The sequence below is a fragment of the Fringilla coelebs genome (assembly GCF_963513975.1).
Source record: "Fringilla coelebs genome assembly, chromosome: 9".
Taxonomy (NCBI): domain Eukaryota; kingdom Metazoa; phylum Chordata; class Aves; order Passeriformes; family Fringillidae; genus Fringilla; species Fringilla coelebs.
Genome location: NC_140067.1, coordinates 7,410,285 through 7,435,644, shown reverse-complemented (window position 1 = coordinate 7,435,644; position 25,360 = coordinate 7,410,285). Strand labels below are relative to the sequence as shown.

The 25,360-nt window shown below is 42.3% G+C and overlaps 1 protein-coding gene across 1 annotated transcript in view; it reads right to left on the bottom strand.

Annotated features, from left to right (window-relative positions):
• AGBL4 (AGBL carboxypeptidase 4) overlaps positions 1 to 25,360 on the bottom strand; it is a gene marked incomplete at both ends in the record, with an annotated part of 878,788 nt that overhangs the window by 131,168 nt on the left and 722,260 nt on the right. The window contains one exon of the mRNA XM_084210960.1: positions 11,942 to 12,053. Coding sequence (XP_084067086.1) covers positions 11,942 to 12,053 — 112 coding nt within the window. The remainder of the gene's footprint in view (positions 1 to 11,941; positions 12,054 to 25,360) is intronic.

The following is a 25,360-nucleotide window of genomic DNA, read 5'->3' as shown; positions in this document are numbered from 1 at the left end:
TCTGTTAATTAATACATTAATTTTAATTGGATTTTTCACAAGGCATATAGTAATCAGATTCTGAAGAGATGACTGAATGCACCCACATAGGAAACATTGATCTGTCTTGTAACACTAACTTGAAAGATTTAAGCTACTAATTCAGTTTTCTTGTCTGAGGAGCCTTTCCAGCAGGTTTGCATATAGTGGTCCTCTGGGTTTGGGAGAGTTTCTAAGCATAAACCAGTGAAGGAAGACAGTAAAAAAGCTTTAACAAGAGTAGGAATGAAGTCTTGTTCCAGTGCAGCTTGAGCAATGCTAGGAATAGGTCACATACATCATGGAAACCAGCCATGAAATATAAGAACTTGCAGCCATCCAGAGACTGATTAATGATTCAAATAAGCAATTTCTTTTCATAATTGCACTTAGGGAACATTAGAGACACAGACCCCATTCAACTGCTTAAAATGGGCTCTAGATCAAGAAAACATATGCAAAACTGCAGGGTTGCTGCCTGCAAAAGCCAGCTAGTAATGCTACCAACATTAAGCCATTTTTTGATGCCTATGAAACTAAAAGAGCAGTTTTTCAGGTTTAAAGAAAATAACAACTGTGGAAGCAGCTCTGCTTCGTTACAATCCTCCTAGGATGAGTTTGCAAAAGGAAAAGATTCTGGCAACTTGAAATCATAAAGGGCATCTATTATACTTTGTAGAAGGGAGACAGTATTATCCGTTCAGCTCTAGTCACTCACTCTGTAACTAAACCCCATCTGCCTAAATATCCCCTCTGGATCCATTAGTTACCTCCCTTTCAGCTGTGAGGCACTAGCTCTGCTTTTCTCACAGGATTCCTCTTCTCAGGTATGGGCTCTGGTTGACACAATAAACCAGGCACAAACTGAAAATAAGCAGTGGAGAATCCTGTCTACAGGATTACCTGGGATTACTCTTTTGGAATGGTATATGCCAAGAAATCAGTGGGCCTATCCTGTAGCTCTGCATATTGTCACAAAGACAATGTAATAATGGCCTCCCCTGAGGATAATGATGTTTTTTCCAGGGAAATCATATAATATGTAAACCTTTCCCATCAAAACACAGCTTCACTTTTTTTTTTTCCTCTTCTTCTTCTTTTTTTTTTTTTTTTAAAGTAACTCCACTAAAATTCAGGTGTCCCCAAGCACCAAGAATTGCAGGAATGCAGAGGTACACAGGACAGGACAGAACCTTCTTTTAGGCAGAACAGCCTAAAAGATTGTTCACAAACCTGATGGTGCCAATCCAGCCACCAAAGAGCCACCCCTTCTATTTTAACCAGGGAACAGCACAAGAGGCTGTGTCAGAGGACAGCAGCAGGAGCTGTGTTTTCTTTGCCATGCCCATGCTCATGAAAGAACTGCCACACAGATGTGGGCAGCACAGGATGTTTAAGGAAACAATGCAACTAAAAGCACAAATGAGCACAAAAACTTGGATCCTCCAAGACAACTTGGCTTCTTCTTCAAAATCATTTGGTTAGAAATTTACCAGTGCTTTTCAGAAATTCAAAATAGGCAACAGGTTGATTGCCTTTATGTTCATGCTCTTCAAACCTCCCAAAAAAGGCTAGCAGATGTATAAATTCCACTTTCAAAAAGGAAAACTCCCATTAAACCACTGTTATCCATGTTATCTGACTTGTCCCCCATAAAGAGCAGCTCTAATTTGGGAATTCCCTTTAGGCTCCTCACTGTGAACACCAAAGAAAATAACTCATTTAGCTTTTCTGGAAAGACCTTATTTTCCTTGAGCACTTCTTTTACATCTTGATCATCTATCAACCTTATAGACCTTCAGGCAGGCTTCTTGCCTCTGATGTGTTTGAAAAAGTTTTTATTATTAGTTTTTATGCCTTTAGCAAGTTATTCTTCAAAATTGTTTTTGTCTGCTATTATTATGGGTTTGCATTTAACTTGCCAGAGTGTACTGTTGGTTTTTTTTTTTCCTTTAGTTCATTTGGGCAAGACTTCAAAGGGTGTCCTTTAATGCTAATAACCTTCTTCAGTCTAATAATCCCCTTTGCTAATTTCTCATGTAACCTTTTTATAAAGTTGTGGAGTTTTTCAAATAGGGGTAACACCACTCTCTAAAGGTAAAGCTGCAAAAATGCATCTTAAAATTGTGATTTTATATAGCTGCCCCAAAGGGTTATTTTGTTCTATTTTGCCCTTTTATCTACTGCTTTTAGATTTCTTTTCCATTTTCTACTGGCCCCCTTTCAGAAGTATGTGCCATTCTAAGGTCCTTTTGCTTTTCATATTCCACAAGGAGTGATGAATTTGAGCATGTTTATATTTATTATTATGGAATGTCTCTATGACAGGTGCATCTTCAATCAGGACTTAATCCTCACTAAGAGATAAATTTAAAAAAAAAATTTGCTCTTCTCTTTCAGGCTCTTTGATTTCTTGCTTCCAGCAGATGTCATTTTTAAAGTCTATAAATGTGGTTTCTACATCAACTTTAATCATGACCCTAAATTAGGCTCTGTCATTACATTCTTGGGGTCCTCATTGCTTCTGTGGCAATTCTGAGCATGACAGTAAAGATGCTTAGTGCTACCATCCCATTTTGGCATGAAATTTTAATGCACAGAGATTGTGGGATTTTTCAGTACTTGTTGATACAATTCCACTCCCTGCTCTTTTTTTTTTTTTGTTTTTCTTCTTTTCTTTTCTCTTTTTTGCTTCTGATCTTTCTTTGAACTGTAATGTCACTCCTCTGCTGGCTTGGTTTCCTCTGTTATTAGTGTATAATTTTACACTGCTATTCCAGTGCTGCCTGATTGAGATGCTATTATGTCAATATTCTCATTTAAAATCAGCATTTCACTTTACCCATCTTCATTGCATGCACTGGGCTAATTGTCCACTGGCTCTATTACTGCTATCTCACACCAGTAGAATAGCATGAACAGACATAGTTAGGTCAAACACTTGGCCAGCTGTCTCTAAATCATTTTTGAATACTAAGAGCTCTTTTGTATTAAATAAAAAAGCCCTGGCAGTGACTTTGCCCCTGTGTCTTAAAAGGCAAATGCAATCCCAGGAAAATTGAACAAAGGGCATGGTCCCAACACCTCCTGAAGTGGGGAAAATAAAATGGATCAGCTCATTCCAGGCGTTTCCACTCGCATCCTGCGAGAAGCCCTGACTCTAAGGAGCTCTGGCAAGAGGCAGCTGGGATGGAGTGCTGCATTGTGCAGCAGCTCATTCTCCTCAGTGCTCAGCAGTTCAAATGCAAGCACTGAAGCAGACTTGTCAGTGACCTTGACTCTGACCCACTTTATAGAAGCACTTGGGGAAGGAGCAGACACGAAGGGGGAGTTTTTCATAAGTGGCTAAAAAAAAAAAAATATCTCAAACTCCCGTGTCTCGCTGAAAAACTGAGAAGGGGAGGAGAAACATGAAACCAGGATTACTGAGGAGGAGCTTAATGATATCTCCCAGACTCGAGGAAACTCTCAATGCAGCGCTGAACATGTCAGCCACTCCCTGATTAATGTAACTTAAAATTAAAAAATCCAAAACCTTCTCTCCCCAATGCGGATGATAAGAGGGATTCAATAACATCACATCTGTAAGAATTACAGAATGTATAAGCAGCAAGAGGATGCAATAGAGGGAGAAAAGAATCCATGCTGAACCACTCTTGTACACTCAGTCCAAGAAAAAAATACATGTATTATATAAAGAGAATGTTTTCCTCCATTGGCAAGGGGTAAATTCTTTGAAGAGATGGCTCTGATTCATCAGCAGGGTGCTGGCAGATGCCCCCAGAAAAATAGAGAACATGGCTCTACGTCTTCAAAAAACTGTTTTAGGAGACACTATTTCCTCAGAGGGATGTTTGAGTTGTGTTCAGCCCCCTAGGCACATCCCAGGAAAATACAACCATGTTTTGATGGTAGAGAGGATAGTAAAGCTTTGATGGATAATATTTTGATCCGAGGTAAAAGAGAGAGGGGTTTGACTAAAGGCCCTAAAGAGCCATGGAAAGAGACTGAGATGCTGAGGTAAAACTAAGAAAGCAGCACCATAAGTTCCATGTAATAGCAGTAAAACACCTGGAAGAAAAGATAAGGTGTGCAGTAGATCACTGCAAAGTGGAGGCCATAACTAACCTGCCTGCCCCAAACAAACAGCGGCAGCTCAGAGATTCCTCAGAGTGGCAAACTCCCAGAAAAACCCCAAAACTGGTTCAGATGTTTAGAGCAGCACCAGAGGTGCTACACACAGACAACACACATCACAGAATGCAGGAATTAACACAACCTATCAGAGAATATCAGAGTTGAGTAAAGGGATGCTTGTCTAGAGATATTACAGTGAATTACCACACACTGATCTGTCTGCAGTGCTTCATGCAGGTGTCTGACTGTCATGGAGAACAGCTCTAGGTGTCAGGTACAAATGAGAACTGGCCATTACTGTGTTGGAAAAAAGAAGATTTTAGTCACTGGGATTACAACATTTCATTCTTTTTTGTGTTTTACCTGAAACTGTTCCTATTCTAGATAAAAACATGACCAAAAGGGATAGTAAAAAAACCCTAGTTAACCAAAGAAACCACAACCTGTGTCAGAGATTACCACTATGAAATGATTATCACAACAACTGAGTGCAAACAGAGGGAAATTTGGTAGCTGTAGACACATTTCAGACTTGTTTCCTGGAGGCTCTGGAGTATTTGACAAAAATACAGTGGAGCATCATCCAGAGCTAGACTGTGAACATGCGAGTGTGATCAAAACAAAACAAGACCAGCCAAAAAGCCTGTCTGTTTTAGATGAAATGTGATTTATAATTTCAAAAGAGAAATTTTACTTAGCAAAAAATAAGACTATTAGCACTGGTTGGCCTGAATAGCACTCCCTTCCTTGACTATCACTTTAACAAGCAGTTCACAGTTGCAGGTGGAACTTCATCTAATTGTGTTAATGAGTCCTAAAAGTTACCAGAGAAATTATATATTCACTTTTATATATACATTTATATTTATGAAGATTTACATGTTGAAAACAAATCAAAGGGAAGGGACAAAAATCATAGATTAATTGGAGATGAGAAGGAAATCTGTAGAGTTTATTGAGTGTATTCAACTCCTTCAAAAGAGAATTAACTCTATCTAAACCTTTTTCCAATAAATACCTGTCATAAAACCCTCCAGTGGCAAAGATTCAGCATCTCCTGCAAATAATCTGTTCTAGTGTAAAACCAGTTCTGTTATTTGCAAGTTTCTTTGAATACTGTGTGTGTTTAAAGGGCTGTGGGAAGAAAGTTGCCAAGATCAGAAGATGCTTCACCAGGTATAAACACAGAACATATTACTAGATCAAGAGAAAGTGTTTACTCCAGGAAGTAAAATTGTTAAAATTGCATGAAAGGAACTGAGGAGTTCTTCTGAACTTACACAGATAAGATTGTTTATCAGAAAAATGCCCTAGCTAACAAACTGGTCATGCTCACCACCTTTGCTTCTGTCAGCAGATACCAAATTTATCCTTATGTAACAATGAGCAGGTTTTAATGGGAATACTTTCATACAGCCTATATGAAATAGAATGTTAGCTAGAGCATTAGTAACTCTGATTGTGTTGGTCCAACAGGAAGGTGTGAAATAGTCAAAATCCACAAGCTTTTGGTGGGTACACCAGACTGCTGAATTACAGCACTGAGAGAAAGGTTGTCCTTGCTACTGTTCAACAAAGAACTGAAGTAAGAATGATATTTTCAAAACACTGAAATTCACACTTCATTCAGCAGGGACTTGCAGGAGAGAGGTGGTACAGGGCACTCCTGCAACACCAACAACTCCCCACACCAGATGATGCAGACCTCAGCTGATCTGTTTGGCTCCAAGTCAGTTCTGAGCAACACCAAACCCCAAGCCACAGCCTTTCCAAACATTTATTAACATCCAAACTGGCTTCAGCTAGAATGAGAATGAGCTTATAATTTTCCAGTAAAATATTTTCCAGTTTGCTGCTCCTATTTATAACAGGAGCAGGGGAGATGATGAGGGGAGAGTTTTTGAAGAGAAAACAATTGCTTGCAGTCATTCAAATGTTAGATTAGAAAATGCTACTGGAGGGCTTATAGCATAAGAAGCCTAAATGTACAGTTTTGATGTGAAAACCTTGCAAAATCTGTTGTTGCACTTTACTTGTCAAATATCCAGTATCACATTGATGGTAATACTAACAACATCATTTCAGGAGATGAGTGGAAGCAGAGCCTCTGAGATTGACACACTTTACAGGACTGACAAAAATAAAATTTATGTCACTCTCCAGCAAAGCACACGCCTCTTGGAGACTAGCTGCATTTTTCTAAATGTGGAGCTGTCTGGTGAAGAATGTGGCACTGCCCAAGGCAGAGAGGATGTGAGGTCACTAAAGCACCACTGCCATTGGGGATAGTTGCAACCCACAGAGTTTCAGTTCCAGGATTCTAAATCTGTATTTTGTGACTTAGTTTTCCATAAAAGCAGAATGCCTCTCTTAAAATAAGGCAGGGATAAGAGAAAAAACAAAAAAATCCTGATTTGTTTCACTGCAGAAGTTGAGGATAATGGGGAAAGTGGGGGTTGGATGTGCTGCACGTGGAGCAGTCCCACAACACCACGGCTCCTGCACAATCACAACTCCTCTCCTTGATAGTAAACTCCAAATGGTGCTGCTGGAGGCCTGGAAACGATGTAGGCTGAACAACAGCACTGGCAGTGGGTGGCTTAAATGGTGTCTGAAACAGAGCAGCACGAAGATGGGCGCTGATGGAGGGACTTCATCCAGCACCAACACCCAAAGTGCGTCTTGGAAAGAGCTGGGAAGTGACCTGGATGGCAAAAACACCTGCAGCCTTCTGACAGCAAGGCAAACACAGGACCAGAATGGCAGAACAGGACATGGAGAGGAAGTCTGTGAGCACAGCCAGAGGAAAGAGATTGTACTCCTTGGCAGTGGGGAAACCTAGAGGAGCCACCTGGCTGGGCTGGGCTGGACAGAAGAGGCGGTTCTGAGGAGTCACAGAGGAGGGAGACAACGTGGTTCCCTTCATCTGGGAGCTCACCTGCTTCACACAGCACTCCACCTTCACCCTCACCTGTTATCAGGGCTGATCAGCCACAAGCTGGAACTCTGAGATCAAGCCTTTCTCCCCAAAACAAGCAGGATGCAGCAGGATGCTCTGAGGGTATTCAGCCCCATCAGCCTCTAAAGAAGGGCCTGGGGAGAGATGATAACAGAGAGCCAGAGGACTGTATGTTCAATAACTTTGGAAGAAAGCAAATATATCCTCTTTCTGAAGAGGAACACAATCATCTGCTGAAGGATCCAGTTCCATTGTCTTACCAGGCTAATTCCCCTGTACTGCTTGCCCACTCAAGCCTACCTGCATCAAAAGCTGGTCCTCCTCAGAGACAGGAAGATTGAAAAATAATGATTTTGCACAAACCTGAGCCTGCACACAGGATCTTAAAAAAAAAATCCTCAAAAAACCATAAAAGGTGTCACTCACCCTTAAATAGCAACCCTCCTCATGCCTACAGTATTGTGTTTACTCATCCTGTCTTATTACTAATGCTGCTGTCAGCAGACACCCCCAAAGCCTATGGGCTCATTCCCTCCCTCTTTCCTGTCCACAGCAATTGCAGATTGCCATCCTCTGTCAGCTAATTCATCAGCCCTTGTGGCAGATGTCTGTGTGGTGGATCTAAAGGTTCCAGCCCAGCAGATGACTCAGAGTTTAGCATGCTGGGGCTTTCATTTTGCATTGAAAAATTTCACCCAGAATAGTTTTAAAAGTTTGCAAGGGCTGCAACATCAAGCACTCCAACGTCAGGAATGGATAGAGAAAATTCAGTTTTGCAGAAATAATTTAAATTTTAGTATATATGTGCATGACAAAGGAGATGCTAATTAAGGACACATCCCTTAAGTGGTAAGTGGTTTTTTTTTAGTTTTGGATGGGCACAAGGTGAACAGCATCTAGCAAAGGAATCATTTGCTTGTAGGATTCCAGCTTCATTTCAACAGGAGGTGGAAAACAGGCAGAGCAGAAGGAACAGAGAAGAAAGAACACCAAGTCCAGTGTTGCAGTGAGAGTGCCTGGGAGTCCTGAATCCCACATCTGCATTTTCACTTGGGAGGAGCAAATGACTTGAAGCAGATTAGTCCCAAATGGTCAGTCACAGCCTATTCCCTGTCTCCTAGGTCCTAGGAGAACCAAATGACAGAAACAGTCAATCCCAATCTTCCTTGCAGAAGCAAGGGTTAGATACCAGACAGTGAAGGTGTCAGACTTTGCTGAATGACATGAAACAAATCTGATTCCAGGCACCTTAAACCATCTATCAAAAAATGAGTGGGTGTGATCATAACTGTTTCCTAGCCACACAAGGATGAAACGTTTGTCTCTCACAGGGGTTCCCCCCCCAAGAAATAATCCACAGTCCTGCAATGCTCCCAGGGTGTAGCAATGAGCAGAACAAAAGAGCCTAGGAGGAGATGAACAGTTCTGTCTTCAGAGCAGGATCTGCACAGGGCACAGTAAACACAGGACAAGGCTGCACAATGGACACTGAAGGTAAAACACTGAGCAGCTGCTTAGGGTGGGAGTTTTCCTTTGGAGAACTGGGTGAGGGAAAGGTCTGGAAGGGAGAATAACACCAGCCCCTATCCCAATGCTCATTTCAAGGGGGCTGAGCTGACACTGAACACAGGAGCCGAGTGCACTCACTAAATCTGTTTTTAGAGGGTGCTGGAATGGCTCCCGTGAACATGCTTTAACAAACTGCAAACAAGAGCCAGCTGAGCTGGTTTAAACAATACATTCACGTTCTGAGATAATTCTGCTACCTGCTCCAGCACAGACAGAAAAACCATCAGCAGGTATCACCTGGTGGGAAGGCTTTGCTGGCTTGTGTATGGGCAGGCAAAGGGCTTGGGAACTGAAATATCCCCAGCCAGCAGCACATGATCTAGAGGAGACTATCAGTTCAGTCTCAGCCTCAAGACTGATACCACTAGAAACAGCTGAGAATATCCCCTCACTCCATGTGGGTCAACATCATGGCCCTGATCATCAGAGTTACTGTGTCAAAATCAGAGATCAAAAGCTTCCTATTGTTCTCTCATTTCTTGACCCATCCATTCCCTCCTGAGGGCAATATGGTCCTTATGGAATCTGAAACACTTTAAAAATAAAATAAAATAAGCACACTTTGTAAAACCCAGAAGAACAGCGAACCACAAGTGCTTTGGATTATTTTTATACAGTAACTACAGCAAACACTCAGCCTTGGAACACTCAGTGCTGGAATCACTCTGGCTGTGGCATTGTGAGCGTGCCTCATACCCACTTCACTTATTTCTGTGTCACTCATCCTCCCCGCTCCAGAATGAACTTTTTTTCAAAGGAAAGAGCTTATCTCCCATACTGCAGAGCAGAGGAAAAATCCTCCTATGCAGCAATATTTAAAACATGGTTTTATGGTCTTATGGCAGCTAATTTTCCTTAAGTGATTTAAGGGAATGAATACATCTAAAAGTCCTGCACTGAGCTGTTCTGCAATGGCAACATGAAGCCAAACTTCCCCTTGCTTTAAACAATCTTGTGGATGGCCCTTCACAGCAGATCTTGTCTGCAATGGGAGGGATGAAGGTTATTTCTTCATTACATAATTTCTCAGGGAATTGGGTTTTGCATTTCATTTCATTTTCCCCAGTGATGGGGGAAGACTTTAGATGAGGAGAGGGTGGCAGGACGGATGTGTTCAAATGTAAAATGCCTGATGTGACACAGTTTGACACCAACTCTCCTGCAGCAGGTCACCTGTGCATGCAGCCAGCCATCCATCATGCATTAGTCATCTGAAAGTAACACTCTACCCCTGAAAAGCACCCAAAATTTTAGCTGCCTGAAGGGATTCCAAGCAGGTTTTATTCTGGCACTCTGTCATAACTTAATAAGAGCAGTTACTGCTAAAGCAGGATGGTGCATGGACAGTCCCATGGCACCTGGCTTGCGTCCCCCTTTTGTCCCAGCACTTTGGGTATGGTCTTTTCATACCAACATTACTGGGACCAGAGGGACTAAGAATCTGGTATTTCCTGAAAATGACAGTAATGCCTTATACTGCATTGCACTGCTGAGCATCCCTGAGACTGCCAGAGAGGCTGGTGTTGACAAGGCCAAAGATTTTTGGTGGGTAGCTAATTTACTAAGAAATGGAATTCTGAAGAGCAACCTGAACTTTGCTGCTACTGTAATAAAAAAAAAAAATCTAAAAAAGTACTTTAAAAAAAAATTAAATAACCTTGAAAATTAAATGTTTAAAATGCTCCTTTTTCTTTCCCTCAGAATGAAATGAACTGGAACTGGTTCCTCTCAGGTTGATCACTGGGGACAGTGGGAGACAGAAAGATGGAGGGAAAAAAAAATTCCATTTCAGATCAGCTCTCACCAAACAGTTCTTTTGATTTTTCATTTTAGCCACCAAAGCAAATTAATTCATTCTTCACACATAGGACAGCTGGAAGCTACCAGAATTTTCAAAGATTCCTTAGAATGGGATGAAGCTGAAAAGAACTTCCCCCTCCCTCCAAGAATAGCTTTACTTTACTGACAGTGACTTTTGATAGTGCAAAGATTTGTTGCCTTACTGGCTACAAGCACCTCCCTACATCCAACTTTCTTGTAGTATTTAAAGACCTCTTCATTCTTGGGAAAAAACCTCTTCTGAAAGCAATCTGCATGCTCACTCCATTATCTAGAACAAAAATCATCTTGCTTTTCGGGGTAGAAAAAAGAGGAAGGACCAGGCTGGCTCCAAAGCTCCTTTCTGTGCCTTTCCATCATTATCATCATCATCACTTTAATTGAGCTTAGGAGCCTTGGTCAGAGGCACAATGCACAGTGCAAGGTGCTGCAGAAACTGAATACAAAGACAAATTCCGTGGCGAACAATTAGCGGTCTAAGAAAATATTTTTCATGCAATTGGATTCCAGTCCATATGTAACGATCTTATCTATTACCCTATCTTCCTTGTACCTAAAAACTCCTCTGTACAGGTATTACTGGAAGATAAAAAGTTTAATTAAGATGTATTGGGAAAACCAGGAGTTAAATTAAAGGAGGTTTTATCCTATACATGATGTAGCCAGGGGTAAGAATCCTCTTTCTTTATTAGCAAGGCTAGCAAGGTCTTTTTTCACAGAAACAAAAAGGAAAGAAAGAAAAAACAAAAGGAAGAATTAGCAAAACTTCAGGGACTTAAAGATTCAAATTCCCTCTCCATTGTGAGAAGGAAAAAGAAAAGACAAATACCAGGAATCCTATAATGAAAAAAATAATAATCTATAAAATCTCTTCTTATTTTTTGGTAGTGATTTTTTCCTACCCATCTCCATTTTTTTTCCCAGCAGTTTTTCTTAGGTGCCACGTTCAATAATCCTTCTGCGCTTTGATGTCAAACATTCAATAGCTGTCTGCCTCCTTCCCACTCCTCCATATTCTCCTCAATCCATCTCCTCTGATTAGCTAAGATTTCACCTTCAAGAACACCTCTGCTTCTCATGAGTGTGTTCATGCATCTTTATATAATATTTGCAAATATTCTCCCTCTCCTGCCCTACACACCACACAGCCACCACTGCCCCGGATTAAGCATTGCTGCCATTCCTTAATTCAATCTGGGGGGGCCTGCTGGTTTGAATCCAGCTCAGAGCAGCTCAGCTGAATCCAGGCCCTGCTTTTGGAATGATTCCATAGCTAATCTGAGCTGAGCATCATTCCACGCGCTTTCTGCACTCCTGGTGCTTCCCGCAGCAAAAGCCCAACTGTTCCCCGGCCTCCTGCAGCAGGGGTGGGTGGGTCCCTGAGCACAGGGGGGGCTCAGTAGCTCTGTCCCCACTCACCGGGTCGTTGTACATGTCGATGATGAGCTCCTTCACTCCGTGCAGGGTGGGGTGAGCCCACGCAGAGGGGTTGGCCCAGTGCCGGTTCAGGTCGAACCCCAGCAGGGAGCACCTGCACAAACACACACAGAGAACAGACACAGAGCACTTAGCAGGGCTGGGACCTCTCCTCGGACCAGCTGCAGAGTCAGGGGTGTATTCTGTGGCTGAAGAAGTTAAACGTTGTTCTTCCCCTGAGGAGAGCCTGCAGCGATGGCACCTTTCAGAAATAACGGGACCAGCGGAATACCAACTGGAACAGCTCTGGCCATTCAGCCTTCTTCCCCTCCACAGCCTCTGCCCACTGCATCCTTCCCTATTCCCAGCTGGGCAGGCTGGCCCTGGAACAGCCTTGGAGGTTCCCTCCTCTTTGTAGCTCTGGCTGAGGGTCTGCAGCTGCGAGGGCAATTTACACACTGCCCCACCAAACTGCACCTTTGTTACTCTGGTTTTTTGAGATTCTCTAAGCTTTCTGATGTTGACATTCTTGTAGCGAACTTTCTCACACACTTTCTGTAAACAATTCATTGTTTTGCATTCCTTTATGGAGGAAGAGAAAGTTGATAGACTGTTAGTTAAACCAGCGTCAGTGGAGAGGTGTCACTGTCACCCTCCAATCCACTGTCGCCTTTGTAAAACTATAAATGTTGGAGTCAGAAAATAAACTGCTCTTTTTTCTTCTTCACCCTAAAAGCGGTGTGTGTGTGTGTTCTTTCGTGTCCTACAGCGACACACCTTCAGCTCATCCTCTGGCCCAGCAGGGCTCTTCAGAGCATCGTGGTCAGTGGCCACTAGGTTTGTGCTTCAAGCATGAATGTCATTGTCCCACTAACCCAGGTCCTGCCTCTTCCCCTCCTGCAACTGCCTGTGCAAAAGTTAGCCAACCAAACCAAAAAGTTAAAATGATTATTGGCCATCAAAAGCTGTAGGCGTTGGAGCATGGATGCACCTTGGCTTCTCCTTCCTGCCCTGGCTCAGATCCCTCCCAGGACACTGTCCTGACTTGGATTCTGCTGTTCATAGCCCCACAGAGTAGTATCCAAATTCTTTGTGAGGCCCCACTGAAATTCAGGAGGCTGTTGATAGAGTGAGCACTAAAATTGAAAATTTGAAATTTGAAAAGGAAATTAGAAAGCTGGAAGTGGCACAAGTAGGAGAAGGGGGAAATCAGGTGCCTGCTGCAAAGATCACCTAGAAAACCTTTGGCTGCTGATACATGCAGGAAGAGAACTGTGTCACCTCAAGCTAAGCTTGGGATGAATTGGGTAAATTCTTGCTCAGGATTCTGTAGAAGACCCTACAAATAATAGAAGCCCAGGTAGAGATGCAACTTCTTCTATAGTTAAAACAAACAAACAAAAAAATCAACCTTGCTGCTAAGCCTTAAAGCTTCTTGAGAAAAGAAGAGCTTTCATTGATCCCATGTCTATTATAAGAATGTCTGTTCAGCCTTAATCTTTTAAATACACCTATGCAAACAAGAGATTCACTCCAGCAGTGCTATCCTCTGACAAAAAAAAAAAAAATTAAAATCTAAGAATCTGAAGACCCAAACCACAGGTTTAATTGGCAAAGAGAAAGGAAAATAAAACTAAGAGAGGTGAAATGCTTAAAAAAGTGAGGGGATGAAGCCATAGGATGAAATTCACTTCCAAACCTGATGAACAAATATCTTCCTAGGAACCAAAGGAGACAAAATTAATGTGACATTCTTTTGTAAAACTTCCTTTGGCTATCTTAGCAAGCAGGAGCTGCTTTGCTCCTTGGGCTGACACAACCCCCCCATCAGCTTTCTGGGAGCTCAAACACCCAAGTGCAGCTCTGCAGCTCCATCACTGCTGCCCTGGGCGCTTGCTGGGGTGCAGGAGCCACCTCCTTGTCGTGCTAGCCACTCCTCTGCTTGTACAGAAACCAGATAACCAGATGGATTTTTTTTCCTGGACATTTTAAACAACTACAATTCCACAGACAACTCAGATATTTGCTGCCATCCCACTCTGCAGCATCTTGTGTCAGATTTCTCTCTCTCTCTTCTTTTTGTCTTCATGTAAACTCTCTGCACTCGGCTCTAGTAAATCCTATCTTCTTTTGAACTCATAGACATTAATAAAAACCAGAAGTTCTTCCAGAGATGTAGGTGGAATTACACCAGGATAAAACTGGCAGAAGAGCAGAATGAGAGGAATGAGTTTTTCATTTAATAAAAGCAGAAACTGTCATGAGTTTTACTGTATTTTGGCACAGTTCCCAAAAAAACAACATTCTTACTGTAGAAAAACTTTCTTAAGAGCTCAGAATCTGAACCTATATTTATATAGTTAATGTGTCACATTTGCATTTTCTTTTAGTAATATTTAACACTAGAGAAAATGAGCATATTGTCAATATTAAATTTAGGGGTTGGGACTTTTTAGATAACTTTATCTAAGTCATCTCCATAGAGAAAAGAGGTAAGCAATGCCTAATTTTTATAAGATCCTAAGCAAGGCATTGCAATTTGCAGTATTTGGATGTGTCAGGAATGCCTGGTAAGAGATGAATCTCGTAGTTCATTTAAAACAACAAGAACAGTTGAAAATAGTTGTCTTTACTTGAAAAGACTTTATAAACAGAAGGAAGCAATGCTTAACAAACAAGTTATTCATTTGGGAAGCTCCTCTGAGCTCTGTTTAATAGGAATCCAAATTAATTTCCAAATATCATTTAGCTAGTCTTTGATGTGGTATATCACATATTTATCAATGTAACAACAATTAATTAACTTTCTGATGTAGGCATTACTATTTCTTTCCAGTCTGGAAACAGTGTAATATTTTCTCCCCGCTTCCACTTTTCAAGTCTTTTTTCTTTCCTTTTTGCCTAAAGACAAATTTGTATCTACCACAGCCTCTCTTTTTTCGTCTGCTGCAAACTTGTGGCCTCTCCAAGGAAACATCAAGCTGTGTTCCTTGGTACTTCAGATTTGATTATTGACTCTATTGCATGTAGAACTGTCTCCCCAAGCTCACGTATATCAGGACATGACCAAAACATACGGCGAGCCTCTCCCCCGTGTCCATTACAGATCCTGCATTCATTTTATTATCTTGCTCCCAGCTGATGTGATCTCCCTCATGGCTAATGCCTCCAATGCAAGAGCTTGAACAGGATAACTTTAAAATTGCATCTTGCACTGCTTTTTAATTCTCCCAGCCTCAAACTGGGTAATTTCTGGAGCACTTTGCTGCTGGTTCCACTGCTTAACTGTTTGCCTGCTGCTTCAAACACTGGGTAGGCAAAGTAGAAATACAGATATGCTCTGGAAACAGCAGGTCCATGTTGGGAAACAAGTGTGTCCTAAGATAATACATAATCTCTCAGTATTTGAGACCAGTTCTTTTACTCAGAGTGCAAGTGTTGTCGTTTGCTTCAATGAAGTTCTTCACGTGGCTGTAGGTGTTCCCCTAATTTAGAAAGTGTTTCCAAATCTGCCCTATACACATTAGATTTATTTTGTGCTGTAAATAAACTAATGTGTTCAGTACAAAATTAACAAGGGGGGGAAAGTCCCTAAATTATATCTAAGTACTCTTTAAGGATGACCTTAAAAAGGGGGACACAGAAGATAAAAACTCAGGAAATATTACAGACTCCAAGAGGTACAAGGGAAGACAAAAACAGCTTCAGAATTAGTGAGGGTTGGAACAAGGGCACTGGAGGACATCCCATTCCGAGAGCATTAATGACCATGCCCATGAATGCTCTTATGGAGGTGGCAGGTCACAATGCCACAGAGCCTGATGAGAATGAGGCGCTGGCACAGAGTCTGCCAGGTTAGGAAATAAACATAGACCAGATAACTGCAAGCAAAGTAGCAACCTGCAGCTATTACCTGATTTTGGTCTTCATTCCTACTGTAAAAACCTAGGTTTTGGTCACATAGTCACTGGAGCCACAATGGCATGTATGGAGTTTAAAGCATTTAAGCTGATAACCATTGTTTGAATTTTGGATTATGCTTGCTATAGTTTGCTAGATCTACAGACCACATGCTGTGCTTCTGCTCCGTGACTGAATGTTCATTTAAATCGGGTTCTGTGAGCATTCTTGTTGAATTAGAATTTGTGTTTCACCAATGTTTTCCAGCCTTTTTCTAAAATTTCTGTTTTCTGTAAGTAGATAAATTTATTACAGTGTTTATAAATTTACATAAACACAGTGCAAATTCAGTCAAAGCAAATGAGTTTCAAAATTGCACTGGAAACTGAAACATTTTGCAGTATTCATCCCTCCCTACTTGGGAGGCAGCCAGATCTGAAGAGGTTACCAGCTCAACTCAGTAAAACCAAAGATGCTCAGACCAACACCCAGCTTGCTGGGCAGTTCTCTGGACAGAAACCCTTTGCCTCTGGGACTGAACTCATCACTGCTTTTAAGGATTTCTTACACAGCTGCTTTGGTGACAACATCCTGAGGAAGGATTTAATACCAAGGCCCATGCTGGGTTTATTTTTCAGGGCTTCTTCCTATTCTTTAAGGTTGTGCCTCTTCTTCCTGGAATCTCCGAGTTACAGAAACCTCCAGGAACTCTGCCTTCCTTTACCTCCACTTCTCCCTGCCCTGCTTGTTTTTCCTGCCATGTGAGTCTAAATCTCTTCCTTACAGACCCATTTCCACAAGGTGAGATACGGAGAATAATGGAGGAAAGGAGGTAAAGAAATCCTTTTTCACGCCGTGCGATTTGTTACAAAGAGAACCGCGCACCCTTCCCTCCGGCTTTGTCAGGCTGCGTTGGTTCATTGGATCAGCACCAGGTGAATCTCCAGATAATCTCCACACACAAAGCTCCAACCCAGGCCTGGCACCACCGGCAGGGGTAGGATTTGAGGTTGGAAAGGCAGTGGGGAAGGGGGAGCGCTGTTTTCCCCCTGTCGGTGCAGTGGGAGGGCAGGCAGAGGGCAGCTGGTCCCTCTGGCTGCTGTCCCTGCCAGGCACTGCAGCAGGGATGGCAGGAGCAGGGAGCAGAGGCAAGGGCAGCACGCAGAAGAATTGCTTCTTTCCACAAATATCACTTCAAAACTGATATATTCACGGCGTTTTACAAATCAGCTGCACACCTGCCAGCCGAGGCAGGTCTTCATTAGTGCGTGTTTCACCGTCTGGGTGCTTGGGCTTTGCCATTTAGCATTTGGCTATTCTTCATTAAAAAGGACTCCTTCAAGCCCACATATTCTAAAGCAATTAGGTAGCAAGACATCCTAACGCTCCAGCTACAGAGAACCCCTGCTCTGAAAACTCTCTCCTCCTCCCCATCTTTCTGCATTTTTGATTTAGAGCTCTGGAAACCTTCACAAAGGCTGTTTTACAGAGCCACTGCAGTGTGCTCCGGGCAGAGAGCAGCATTAGCTCTCAGAGGCCACACGGTGGAGTAGATGTTTGCAGAATGAGCTCTGCCGGGTGTACTGACATAATTTTAAATCGTACATGACGGTTAAAGATGTGCTTCTCCATTTTCTGTGTAAACAATGTTAAATAAGAATAAACACAAAGGGATATTTTCTCCTTCTGATGAATACATGCATTTCTCAGGGCTGGTAATAGGTGTCACAGGAACACACACCGAGGAAGACACACATCCCCTCCTGACATGGGCACGCTCTGATCTTCAGGATACGTCTCAATTCTTGTGTTAACCCTCCTTACACACCCCAGGTAATGCCAGAAGGATTCCTGGGCGCAAAGCAGCATGCTGGAAATAAAAACCCATCCTACAGAAAAGAGAACTTCACCCTGTGAGTGTGCCTAGACCCCCTCCCTAGAGCAGCTCACCCCTGCAGCTGCCACAGGACTCTCTGTATCTTCACCTCTGCATTGTGCCTTGCCCAGTTTTCAGTGGGACAGGGTTTCCAGCACTTCCCCTGGGATGCAAGCCCAGTTTAGCAAAGCTTTCCCTAGGAAGAGCCCATCCCCACGTGTGGCTCTCCCCAAATGACCCTGCAGGAGCCAGTCCCACCTGTCCTGCCCCGGGAAGGCTTTCTCAGACTGCTGCTCCCAGCTGGGTCTGAGTCACTGCCACGCCAATCCTGGGCTCTCAGGTGTTTTAAACAACTTGCTGGCAACACCTACAGTGCTTCCATTTTAAAGCCTGATTCATTGTTTGGCCTTTTCAAAACCAAACACATCACTGACTTAATGACACAGGAGACAGGAGGTTTTTTTCCCAACTTTTGGATCCCAAAATATTTCTACTGTAGGCACAGGGCCTTCAGAACTCTCACATATGTAGCCCATAGTGTGGTATTATATAAACTTTCTTTCCTGATGCTGTTCAAAAGGCACCTGCTCATGGATCACAAGCTGCAAACCACTGAGAAAGAGAATTTCAACTTGTGCTTGATCTACTGGACTCCCTGTCAACAAGTCAAACCCTTCTAGGCCCTCCTGCCCTATCTACTTGACACTTCCCCACAATGTCCTAACAAATGTTTCCCTTCAGATAAGCAACCCTTCTTTAAAACATTTGTATTTTTTGTTGGTCTCTCTATATTCCTGGAGGGGCAGGTTGGGTGGAAATAAGTGTTTCATCATCACAGTGGGTCACATAAAACAGCAGATACACACATTTCTGGAGACATGGCTGCTCTTGAATTGTGCTTTTGTTCCCACTTCTGGCCTTCCTCAGACTGCAAATAGTCAGACACACAACACAGCTCACAATTATTAGGGAATACTCCAGCTGTTACAGGATGGTATTCCTCCCTATTACAGCACATCTCCTGTCCTGCCTGGCACACAAATCTGGAATTCTACTCACTTCTAGCAAAGAGGAAAGACACACCCTGCTCCCTGCAGACCAGCATGATAGGAACACCCCCAGAAGACGGATCAGCCCTCACTACCATACCCTTTACACACAGAGAGCTGCACTCAAAGGAGACAACCTCAACATCACAACTTTGAGCTCTCCACAGAGCCTTCCTTCAGCCCTGTGCTTGTCACTGTTGAGGCACAGCCTCTAACTGCAGGAGCACAGGGTGCTTTTCCATAAACTCTCTTTATTCTGGATCCTCCCTGGTCATTAATGAGTGGGCTATTCAATATTTTGGCTTTTCCTTATTGTTCAACATGCAACCTTAGGTTGCTGCTTACTGCATGCTACTCAAAGCCTGCTCCAAGGACAGAGCTATTCAGCTCTTCATGGCTTTTCTGAAGTGCTCAGCACTGCAGGAGATGACTGCTTTATAAGCACTGATGGACTAATTTTCCCAACAGCACTGGTACAAGAGGGGACCACATTGTCCCTGGTTCATAAAAGAGCAACTGGGACAAAAATTGGCTTACATTAGAGACAGCCACTAATTTGAACCATTCTATCTGAGAGGCCAAGGACAGGGCTTTTGGGGATAACTTGGGTTTACATAGCATGGTACACGTCCAGCACCTAACTCTGATTTGAGCTGAAGCTGACTGTACTCAAAGCTTCTCCAAATCTGATAAAAATGGCACTGTGAGTGGACAGAATATTAGAGACATTCAACTTTGTCAGAGATTGCTAGAGAATGGTAAGGTATTACTGGATCATGAGTGGGTTTGGGGTGGGTTTCAGTCATACCTTAATTCAGCCATTTTTCTTGGCTTTATATCCTGATACTGCTGCTTTCAGCTGTGTCTGAGAACCTGGTTGGGGTTAGCACTGCACCTGATATTTCTTTTACTCTCCTGAACAGAATTTAAGGATTACTATGCTACATCCTAGGGCACAACTGCAATGCATCAGTTCTTCACTTGTGAAAATAATTATGAACCCTCCATGGTGTTTGGAGAGGAGCTGCATGAAGGATTATGAAGTGTTTTGTGCTACAGTGATGGGCACATGTAGGTGAGGGTGCACAGTGACCCAGGGTCCCCAGGCAGGTGCAGAGCAGAGCCCTTTATTCCAAAACCCAGGCCTTTTTAAGCCTTGTTATCAGCTACACAGTTTTAAATCACAACAAGCATCATTCAACCAACCATCACACGCCGCAATGAGAACACACAATGGTTGCATAACTTGTTTTTCTACCCCTAATTCAGCTGAGTCCCTTTCTCACAGTCCCTTTCTGCTTAGCCAAAGCACCAGGCCTGAGCCAGGGTTTTACAAGGCCTTCCCTTTAAGGTTTTATATGCAACAGGGTTTTGTTAGGCTCTCCAGATGGAGATTAAATAATCTATGGAATCAAAGAAAGGTTTTCTGACAGACCCTGCATTTTGTTGAGTTCATTTCCAACAAGATTGCATAAGTCTGTACTTAACAAACAATCCTGCAATGCCTATAAGAGCATATAAGATAAGATAAGCATGAGATATCCCAGCCCAGTTTTTGAGACATATTCTCTTAGGGTTTGGATGGAGAAAAGGGATTGTGTAGGGTTGTGCTGTTGTATCAGTGAACATTCCCTCCTGTTTCTTCTTACCACCTGTAACTAAAGATATTTTCCTCTCAAATCTGTCTTTATTCTCACTTTGAATTTCAAGGTTATCTGGCCCACTGGGTGTGTTACATATGGCTGTCTAATTAAAGAGAGAAGATTAACCTTATTCTATTAGATTATTTTAACACCTGCCAGGTGACTATGCTTTAGCAAAGGCACAATGTGGCCAAATCAGTTAACAAAACTCGTATCAAAAAATCCAAACCCCAAAAAAAACCCACACCAAAACCTCCAAATTATTTCATTTTTGGAAAGTCTTCCAGAAACTGAGAATGTTGCAAATGTTCTTCCCAGAATCACCACCATGATAAACTAACATTTCATAGCAGAAATAATACCACTGTTATGTTTGTCACATAACATTTCAGAAGATGGCAAAGGAGCTGTAAAGTCCTGCTCTGTCTCTGATTGCAATCAATAAAAAGCCCAGATGCTTTAGGAGGGAGTTAAATCAGGCTCAGATTTTTCCCAATCACTTGTTAATTTAAAGGGCAGAGTTTTACCACCTGAGCTTCTCTGTGTGGTGCTGCCTCCGCCCAAACAACGCAGAGAACGAGGAACTCTTTGACAGCATGGTGGTCTCTGGTCCATTTCCAATTCCTACCTCAAATCACTTAGGCCTTAAATTTTCCACAGTCCCAGCAGCTGGGCACACTCTCCACCCCAGAAGGGAAGCTACCTGGCAAGGAGGCATTTCTCATGATGCTCCATGACACCTCCTCTTCCTAACTCCAAGGCACATGAGAGGGATTTGGTGCCATCCCGTGGGACGTGGGTCACCTGTCTGATTTGGATGCTTGTTGGGTGCAGAGGAACAGGAATGTGGCTTCTATCAAAGTGGGGCTTCTATCAATCACTGCAACCACACCAGCAGAATATGATTTGATACCAAGCCAAGCTGAAACGACGCGTTTTGGTTCCGGAGCACTGGAACATCTCATTGCAATGAATAATGGTGCAATGATAGATTGGTTTGAGAATCCTGATGAGAATGTTAAAGCTGAAAAATTTAAACCTTCAGGCATTCAGAGTTTTTGGGTTTGGGGTTTTTTTGTTGGGTTTTTTTTTGGTTATGCCTCAAAAATAGGTGCAAATGGGTGTAAAATTGCCAGAAAAATTTATAATAAGATAAGATGCTTATCTTATTATACCCTTTTCTGTGATGTATAAAAGAATGCAACAATTACTAAAGGCAACTGTACAAGAAAAGAGGTGAGCATGAAACCAGGGAAAATGAAATCTTCTGATAATTGTTATACAGAAAGACCAGGAAAGAGTTCAGGTGGAAGGTGATCATGGAGGGCTTGGGTTGGAAGAGACATTAAAGACCATTTAGTTCCAACCCCCTGCCAGGGGCAGGGACACCTTTCACTAGGCCAGGTTCCTCAAAGCTCCATCCATCCTTGAACACTTCTGGGGATGGGACATCCACAGCTTTTAATCACCATTGAAAAGATTATATAATGAAGTCAATTTTAATTAGGCAACAGGGAACTGAAATGAGGGGAAAACCCTCCCACATTATGAGTTCTTATCCATGGGGATTTTCAAATCTTGCCTGTAAAAAGCCCTAAGTAACCAACACAACGCTGAAGTTAGCCCTGCTTTGAGAATGGGCTGAAGACCTCCAGAGGGCTGCACTAAACACTTTTTCTTTATAATTCTATGAAAGTCTCAGGCACAGGGAAAGTTTCACTTGCTGCTCATACCTCAGTGGACACCAGAGAACCCTGCTGTGGGACAGGCGACTTCACAGGCTCACAGAATTACTTTTTTTTTTTCTCCTGCATATTTGCAGCCTCACACAGTTCAGCACCCTTGAGATAAAATCCTAGAGCAAAAATGTACAATGAATGGGAACATATATGAATGGGAAGCAGAGGAGCAAACAAATTTCAATTTCAAGCTTTCATGGCTTAGCATAAACAAACATGAAACAATTCATCCTCAAAATATAGGGGGTGGGAGGGGGATACTGACAGTGTCCTCAAGACACACAGGGAGACTGAGAATGAGGGAGCCTGGAGCGAAGAGAACATTTCAAAAACTCTTTAAAGCCTTGGGAAAGTTTGAAGCAAAGATGAAACTTTCCTGATTCATTCAGTGGGTCTGCAAAAACAATTCTCTTCATCCACTGCCAGCCCCCAGACTGTCAAAAATAAGCCAGCTCTGTCAAATGTTGTTTTCTTCTTAACAAAAATGAGCTTTTAAAATATCCGTCAAAATTTGGAATGGGTGAACAGATTCTGAAAAAATAAGAACAGTCTAATAACTTTCTAGAGAAAGATGCAGAAATAGCTTCTAAAGAACTCACACTGAGCTAATTCTCTTTATGAGCCTGCAAAGTCTATTTAAATTTTATATTTTCCCCTCTTTTATTTTTCATAAATTCATCCTCTGCCTGCATCCAAGCTGATACAGGGCTGAAACTCAAAACCCTCATCTGGGATGGTGCCCCATTTCTCCACCTTTTAGCAACAGGGAGTGCAGTGATCTGGCAGTGAATATGAAGTGATTAGGGAGGTGGTTTTCTTCTGTTACAGGTCCTTGTAAACATTCATTTGAGCTGTAAATGGACAAAGGAAGAAAGTTCATCTTCCCAGTGGATCTATCCATTAGCCTGTTGTATCCCACACCATACACACATCACACAACCAGGATTAACTGGGCAGGTTCCGCCTGTTTCAGCACCTGCACGGTGTCATCCTCCTGGCAGCGCTCAGAAATCAACCCCCCCAGTCACATTCCACCCTGAAAAGTACTTCAGGGTTTGGCAGGAGAGAAAGGAAACTTTTCAGCAGGGCTGTTAGCTGGTTTGTTCAAGGTGGGACTAAGATCTGAGTGCTGTGGCTTCCACTGTGCGCACATTTAGTTCTTTGATTTTGGTAGCCAGTGGTCCAAAAACCTTGGAGCTGTTCAGAAGTTTGTTCTTGCTGCCTTCTGACAGAAAAATGTGAGGCCCCTGTGTAAGTCTCTCAAAATGTGATTATTGGAAGCATGTAGGGAAAAGAGCAATTCCCTACCTTCAGAATCAAACAATTCCTCTACACTGGCTTGACCTAAATGCCAGCCAAGAAAGTTGTGGTGCCTCTATCCAATCCTTACGAGGCAGAACTAATAAAATAAACCAAAAATGGGTCACTCTGCCCATGCATGGGCTTGAAAAAGAATGTGGAGGTAAACAAATTCAAGGATGACAAAATTTAAATGGTTCACCTGCAGTCAAAGCCCATGGAGAGAGTAGTTTCATGGACAGGAAGAGATGGAAATTACTTTCTCCACTTTAAAAGAGAATTTATTGAAGCCTTGAAGACAAGAACAGAAGCAAAGAAAACAAAAGAAAACAAAACAAAACAGCCCAGAAGAGCTCTGAAAATCCAATCTCTCCCATCAGCCTCTGGAAAATGGATAACCTATGCGTGGTATGATTGAATTTCTCTGTTTCATCACCCTAGTGGAAGCATCTTGTATGAAACTCTGGTTTAGGAATTGAGTTTTGAGAGGGACCTGGGAGAGCAGGAGTTATACCAATCTAATCAGGATGTGACAAACACATGCATCAAAATGTTGCATTGTCAAGATCCAGAAGCCACTTAATTCCAGAAAGATTTTAAAGTTGAGAAAGCAGCTTTGGCAACAGGATTAGAAATGATGAGAAGGCAGATGAAAATCTAGACGGAGGAAGATAGCTCAATTTTTTTTCCAAAACATCCTTTCAAAAATTAGGCCATGTCCCTACATGATTTCTTATTAACTTCTTATGCAAACCTATGTTTTATTCAAATGAAGGACACAGTTGCCTTCTTCCATTTATTGTACCTTCTTCCTAAACATATGCTAATGATGGAATGAAAGATACATGAACTGAGATAAATAACACCATAAAATCCTATAAACCCCACAGGTTAAAACACCACAAAACATTCTGAGCAAAATACCCTACAAAGCAGATTAAATACAAGAATAACATGCAAATGTCATTGCCACAGAGCAGAGAAATGTGCTAATGCCAATGCCACAGGACAGGAAGCAAGATTCATGAGATTGATTTGTGATGGCTCCTAAACAAAAGCAGGGCACAAAAAATAGCCTGTGATTATCAATAACATGAGATCAAATCAGAAAGCATGTGCATTAAGAGAGATGGCATCAAATGCTTCCCTCAAAAGAAAAAGAAATCACAATCACTTTGTACTTGCCTGGTCTCAGCTTGCATTTCCCATCTAACTACTGAAGATAGTTCCACAGGATAAGTGCAGATTAGCAAAATATTCAAGGTGATTGAATGGATTAGCATTATTGTTTAGCACAATGCAAGGTGATAGGAAAATCCACAGAAAAGAAAGATCTGCTATCTGGACAGCCACTTGAAATTATGCAGCTCACAGGTTGAATTCTTACATTTCTTGTAACATAATCAAGTGTCACAGTGGATGCCTGAAAACATTTCCAACTAAAGAGTGAGATTTAAAGCTGGGGATCTCGAGCAACAGGTGGAACAAGAATTCCTAAGTAAACTGCTATCTTGTTTGTCACACAAATAGAAAATCCATATGCTAGTGCCAGAGGCAAAAAGAACATGTTCTAGCAAACAGCACAGAAAACCCCAAACCCTGAAGAAACATTTGTCTGTAGGAAAGGGGTGGGAAAGAAAAAAGAGATTAAATGCATCTAAAAAAAGTCAAAATTACCTACAGAGCAATTAACTGTGCACTAAATCCCAGCCAGGTAGAAGGTACAAATGCCTGCCATCCCCACTACCCTGGCCACTGTCATCATGTCCAGCAGCTTGGGCTGCTCATTTTCCCCACCCTTGTAGGGACACCCACTGTGGTTAACAGATGTACTGATGTGCTATGCTCCCCTCAGGCCCCAAGGATGCAATACCTGATCAAACAGACAGGCTGTTTCACACTGTGACAGGGATATT